Source organism: Arachis ipaensis, chromosome B01 (genome assembly GCF_000816755.2).
Source record: "Arachis ipaensis cultivar K30076 chromosome B01, Araip1.1, whole genome shotgun sequence".
Taxonomy (NCBI): Eukaryota; Viridiplantae; Streptophyta; class Magnoliopsida; order Fabales; family Fabaceae; genus Arachis; species Arachis ipaensis.
In genome coordinates this window covers 72,175,900-72,183,039 of record NC_029785.2, presented here as the reverse complement: position 1 = coordinate 72,183,039, position 7,140 = coordinate 72,175,900, and the positions used below count along the sequence as shown (strand labels likewise).

Here is a 7,140-nt window from a genome sequence, read left to right as displayed (position 1 = left end):
ATCCGCAATCTGATTCTACCATAGTGCGGATCGGATCGGATCCGATCCAATGGCTCTACGGATCGGATAATATTCGCAAAATTCGAATCGGATGCGGATAATTACCGCGGATATTTGTTACTTAATTCCCACCTGGAGCATATATTCAAAGATTGGTATATCCCATGTTATCTTTGCATATTTTTTAAATGAAATTTATTTGAATTTTTTAAAAAAAATAAAAAATAAAAACTTGGTAAAATGTAAAACACAATAAATTAAAAAAAAAATCAAATTATTTTAAGATATATCAAATTTGAATTTGATTGTAAGAGAAAAGAACTACTCATCCTTTAAAGCAATTTCAATGGGTGAGTTTCCAACCTACTTTTCTTGACAAGATGCAGTTCTATCCGTTGGAGAGGAGAGAAGATGAGTCCCTTCACATAATTCGAGAGAAGAGAGTTCCTCCTCAGAGGGACTCTTGATATCCAATGGTGCAAGTTACCTTTAAAATAAGAAAAAGTATATGGAACCAAGAGGTTACCAGCCAAAACCTAAACAAAGTTACATTAATTTATATTAATAATTAATTTTAAACTTTTTAAATTCAAAATTTAAAAAATTTTAAATTGATTAAGTAAACCTAATTAAAACCTATAAAAACCTTCCTCTCTCTCTCACATTAACCTACCCACCTCCAACAATCACACACACAGACCTCTCTCTCTCACCGTCAGGCCCTCTTCGCCTCCCCACCGCGACCACTCCTCTTCTATCACCGACATCTAACTCGTCGGCGAACTCACCAATGCTGCTAGAAGCTTCGGCGACTTCCATGCTCCCCGCGACGCCCTCAACAAGCGCATGCAAGACAACTGCTTCAACACGAAGTCCACCTTCGACTTCGTCACCGACGAAACCTTCTCCTCTTCCCTCCTTAACCACCTCCTTCAAACCCTATCCACCCTCAACCGCGGTGTCACTCGCAAGAACGCATTCGATTCCCTCATCACGCGCCTCTGCAAGCTCCAGCACGTCGATGACGCGCTCCACGTCATCGAATATATGGCACGTATCGACGCCGGAGGCTGCCGCCCCAGTGCGACCACCTTCTACCCCGTCCTGAACATCCTAATGCGCCAGAAAGCCATAGACCATACGCGGTGCGTGGTGGATTTCATGTTCACGCTTAGCGTGAATCTGGATCTGACGGGACACAACTACTTCCTCGTTGCACACCGCTACACTGGAGACGTGGCTGCCGCTGCCGGAGTTTTGAAGAAGATGGAGGAAGATGGGATTGGTGCGGATGCGCGTACGTTCGACGCGCTTGTGTTGGGCGCGTGTAAGGTTAAAAAGGTGGATGGTGCTATGATGCTAGTGAAAAGGATGGTGGATGATGGAGTTCCTATTAGGTGTTGGGATATTAGGTGCCGTTTTGATTATTAAAGAGACTGCAAACTGCACAATTACAGAAATATAAAAAAAATATTCATTTAATATGAAAAAAAACATCATAATACTTAACAAAAGAAATATCCAGTTATATTTTAGCAAAAATAATTAAATATCTATAAAATTTTAAAAAAAATATGAAATTCTTAAAGAAATAGAGACATTCACATTTGCAATACAAAAAAATTCGAAAAATATATAAAAGAACATCCATTTAGTATGAAAAAGAAACATTCTGATACTTAACAGAAAAAGCATCCATGTATATTCACTCGTAGAGTTTTTGGATTCACCCAAAGGTATTTGGCTGATTTTTGGCTAATACTCTTTTGGTTCCCTAGCATTGTTCTTAAAATAAATAGTTATATTAAATTATAATTAATTAAAATTGTTTATGTAAAAAAATTTAATTTTTACACATTTCAAAATAATTTTTGGTTAGATTATTTATTTTTATCTATAAAATTTAAAAATGTTAACCATATTATAAAATTAGTTGTTATAAATTTAAAAATGCTAACTATATTATAACTTTTTTAATATTAATATTTTTTAATAGTAAATTATTTTTGAATTCAAATAAATTTAAATAATATTATTGTAAAAGAAATAATAATTAATATAATTTTATTTATTTTAATTAATTAATTAAGTGGAACCATAACATGGACTAAAGTTAGATTCTCCTAATGGAAAAGAGAGAGATGGTTTGAGTTCCTAATTACTGTTTATGATGCAAAAACTGATATGAAGTTACTTCTTATGACAAATGGGCCATATATAAAAATGGGTCTGCTATACATCCATGTAACCATGTAACCAAGTTGGTCCAAACCCAAAACAACTAACGCACTTCCCAATATCATTAAATAAACGTGACTTCCACGCACTTCATTATGAAAAAACGTTCCTTCTTCTTCAACACACACGAAAACACTTCGTCTTTTCGAATCTCTCTCAAAATCAGTCAAACGTCAATCACATTCTCTGCGAAAATCACTACTGGAAAGAAATCGGAAGAAGATTTCGCAAGCAACAACCAGAAACAAACGAAAACCGCAACAAAGACTACCAAAGGTATGAGAAAACTACTGTTCATCTGAAATCTTGCAATGTAGTGTTTTCCTTAGTTGCATTTTAGTTTTACTGATTTGATTTGCTTCGTTTAGTAGATTGAACTATTGTATATGATTTTTACAGTATAACTAGGGTTTGAAATGATATTTGTTGTTATTTTCATTCAATTCAGTGTAACTAGGACTTTAAGATATACGTGCTTGTTCTTATTGGTATGGATATTTAACTAGAGATTTGTTACTATCTTCAGTACTTCTTTTGCATGGAAGAATACTATTCTTGTTGATTGAAAGTTGATCATCATTTATTAACCACATGAACATTTTTCAGTTCGATGGCCTTTGGGATTTTGGTTCTGTGCATGAATGAGTTTCGGTTCGGTAGGTTGTGGCATTTTAATTAACTTGATTAAGATATACATGATTGTGCTTTTGATGTATTGAATAAGTTTTGTTTAGGACAATTGAAATTAGAAAAAACTCTTTCACTTTGATAAGCCATACTACTGTAAAATTGTCTCATTATATTGGATAGATTTCAACACGAATTGTAGTTGACCTTGATACTTAAAGAAAGATATCAAAAGTTTTAGTAAGAGTTTTTAAAGAAACCAATCTGCAAATGTTATTTTGAAAGAACACCTAATTGATGAAATTTGAAAAACTTTTCTTTTGGAAGATGTTGATTTGATTAAGATATATGTGCTTGTTCTTACTTGTGTGGATAGTTTAACTAGAGCTTTGAAAAAAATTGTTAATATCTTTAGTACTTCTTTTGCATAGAGAAATAATATTCTTGTTGATTGAAAGTTGATCATCATTTATTAACCACATGAATGTTTTTCGGTTCGGTGGCCTTTGTGATTTTGGTTTTGTGCATGAATGAGTTTCGGTTCGGTGGCTTGTGGCATTTTAATTGACTTGATTAAGATATACTTGCTTGTGCTTGTTGATGTATTCAATGAAGTATTGACCAAAATTTTTCATTACAGAAAACACAACAAGAAAATGGCAACAATGAAGGAGAAGACACATTATAACGTAAGCAGATTAAATATATTTATCAGCTTTCATTCAAATAATATCTATTTTGTATTATAAATATATCTTCACATTCTGTTACAAAATTTGCAGAAAACTCACTATTGCAAATGCCAAAAAAAGGCAATAGCAACAGTGTACAGGGAAATGAGTCAAGAAAAGAAAGATATTGTGGAAGAAATGGGATTTGGTGCCCTGGCAAATGTCCCAGAAATGAATGTCTCTAATACCCTCTTGAAAGAATTGCTTGATCGCTTTGATGAAGAGAAAGGATGCCTGAAAACTCTCCAGGAAAAAATATACATAACTCCTCAAAAAGTAGCAGTTGCCCTCGGCATAACCAACGGAGGTAATACATTTTTCACTTACTGCTTATTTTCAGTTCATTGGTGTCCAGAAAATTAAACTGACTGTTTTTGACTGATTTTTTCTATTAAAATATTGTAGGAAATCATTTTTTTGATAAGGTTGATTACAACAACCTGAATCCAGTAGACAAGGAATGTGCTGGATATGAGTGTAGAAGGGGAGGAGAACCAGAAAAAAATCAAGAGGACTTTTGTTGTCTTTATACAAAAGTGCTTCTTGCTCCCCACAACAGTAAGTGTGGCCTCCCCAATCCATAAGCCACTGATCTTTCATGTGGACAACATTCGGGAATGGGATTGGACAAAACATGTGCTCAACTTCTTGATGAAAGGAGTTGAAAACAAGAGAAAGAGGAAGAAACAGTCTGTTGATGGCTGTGTTTTTGTATTAATGTTGATATACTTCTACGAAACTAAGTTCCCCCTCCCATTCGCACCTGATGCTCCCCCTGCACTGTGGGTGGCCCATTCCACAAGGCAAATGATCCTTGAACAGATTTCTAGAGAAGCAACAGAACCATTGGTAAATACTCTACTAAAATTCTCCCAAAATTTTGTTTTCAAATGCTTTTAAAATACTCGACTAACTAAATAAACTTCTGTTTTAGATTATAATTAATTTATTTGTCTTACTTGCAATTGTTAGTTTGTTCATTTGAATGTTTCTACATTAAGAAATATTTTTCTTCATGATTAAATAGTTGTCATGTACTATTCACCATTTGAATATTTTTCGGTTCGGTGGGATTGCTTCATTTGGTTCACCGCATTGATAATGTGTTTTCTTGATAATTAAATAATTGAGTCCTTGTTTCTGTTATAGGGACTTCTGTACAACAAGGGAAAAAAGAAATTAAAAACAAAAACAAGTAACTTGGACAAGAAAGAAAAAGGAAAAAAAATAAAAAAGAAAATTGTCGAGATGGATTCTTCTTCAGAAGAGGAAAGATTTTCCGAATCTGAATCCGAAAGCCAGTAAGTTTAATTTTCATATTGATTTCATTTAACTTGTATTTGCTTAAATTTGTTCTTATGTGCTTGTTCTTATGTATTGCAGAGAAAAAGAAATAAAAAAATCAGAACAAAAAAAAGAAAACAACCACCGTAGGTGATTAAAAAATAAACTAAAAAAAAAAGCCTGTGCCGATAGATTCAAAGAGCACAAGCGAATCTGAAAGCCAGTAAGTATTGTGTAATTTCTGTGATCAAATGAATTAATTTCGGTTCGGTGAGTTTCTAATTTTCGTTTTAGTACTTTAATTCAATTCGGTTCGGTGGTTTCTGTGAGTTTGATTGACTTCATTGTTAGTGTTTTATCTCTGGTATAAATTCGATGTGTTTGTCTGTATTCCAGAGAAAATGAAATCGAAAAAACACCCGTTATAAAAAGAAAACAACCGGAAAGGGTGGCAAAAATACAAGCCCAATCTGACAAGGAGTAAGTTTCTCAAATCATATTTTCTTTTATTGATTCTTATGTTCTAGGTTCCTTGATACTTAATTTATGAACTTTCAGAAATGAACAAGCAAAAGACAATGCTGCAAAAAGGAGAAAACGAGCATTGGAGATGATAAGAGAAAAGAGATCAAAGAAAAGAAATGATGGAGCTCAGTCAGCAAACATTGCTCCGGATCATTTTGACTCTCCACAAGCACAAAATGAATTCTCCCAGACGTAAGATTCAGTTTATTATTCCCGAGTTCTTTTTCTTTCTTTGCTTACTTTTTCTACAACCTTTTCTAATTCCTCTAGATTCATTACTAATATTTATTTAAACTTGCTTAGAGTGCCAACTGTAAATCTGGATAGCGAGCAACTCTTACAGACTCAAGGAAGCTCTACACCTTCTGTAAATGCCGTGAGCAATACCAGGTAAATTGGTTCACTGAATATTCTACTTTCAGTTCGGGGGTTGCCCAAAAATGAATTTAATGTATTTCTAGACCTCTGCTTTTAATCTTGGTTTCTAATTTTAATTTGTCATCTTTTTTTTAGAAAAACAACCCCAGAAAGTACGGTTAAATATTTTAGAAAATGGAAAATCTTCCCAAGAAAGACTTTTAAAACTCCAACAGTGTAAGTTAAAAATATTTATGTTATTCTTTTAGATTTAGGTAATAATTTTTGTTTAATTAATCACAAGGTAAATGTGTTTAAATGTCGCTAGAGCTACACCTGATTCTGAGCTACAAATCGTTGAGTTTTGACAAGAAACTCGTTCTCAACCTTTGGAAGTGTGAGTTTTTCAATGTGCAAATTTCTATTTTTCAATGTGCAAATTCTAATTATTCAACATTAACTTTATCATTGTTTACATTCCTTAGACATCCTCTTGCATTGTCTCTTCCAAGTTCTGTCCAGGAAGAGTTGATCAGAGATGACTTCATCTATGTCCCTCCACAAAATGAAACACAACAAACTTCTAATAATGAGTAAGTTAATAAATATTTATTCACCACATGAATCTTGTTCAATGTTTACTGCTTATACATGGTTTAATTATGGTTTAGTTGAAACCAGAAATGAATTCAATGTGTTCTTGTCTTTGGACTCTCTTCTGTTTATTACAGCTGCCCTCCAGAACCCGAAAAGCAGGGTGTTACGGTGTCTCTTACAAGTTCTATAATTGAAAAATTAATCAAAGATGACTATGTCTATGAAGTTTCTAATCAAGAGTAAGTTTCATATAAAAATTCTTTTTATTAATTTTAATGGTATAGGATAACAATTCTGGGTTGTTATTGAACTGTTTTATATTTAATGCAATAGCCATGTCAAAGAAGAAGAACAACAATCCAAAGAACCTCCAGTGGCACAGCAATCCAAACAAGAAGCACCTGTTGATGTGTAAGTTTTACTGCTTATATAAATACCGATAATATTTACTGCTTATACATGGTTTAATTATGATTCAGTTGAAACCAGAAATTAATTCAATGTGTTGTTGTCTTTGGACTCTCTTCTGTTTCTTATAGCTGCCCTCCAGAACACAAAAAGCAGGATGTTACGGTGTCACTTACGAGTTATATTATTGAAGAGTTTTTCAAAGATGAAGATGTCTATAAAATTTCTGATGAAGAAGAATAGCAACAATCCCAAGAACCTCCGGTAGCATGAAAATCAGAACAAAAAACTCTAATCTTGTCATCATTTCATAGATATTTTACTTGCTTTTTTTTAATATCATTTCGGTTCACTATAAGTTTGGATTTTGGTT

The 7,140-nt window shown here is 33.3% G+C and overlaps 1 protein-coding gene across 1 annotated transcript; it reads left to right on the top strand.

Annotated features, from left to right (window-relative positions):
- LOC107608457 (pentatricopeptide repeat-containing protein At2g40240, mitochondrial-like) lies at nt 847-1,431 on the top strand. Its single transcript, XM_016310246.1, has one exon. It carries the CDS (start codon nt 847-849, stop codon nt 1,429-1,431), a length of 585 nt encoding a protein of 194 aa, XP_016165732.1.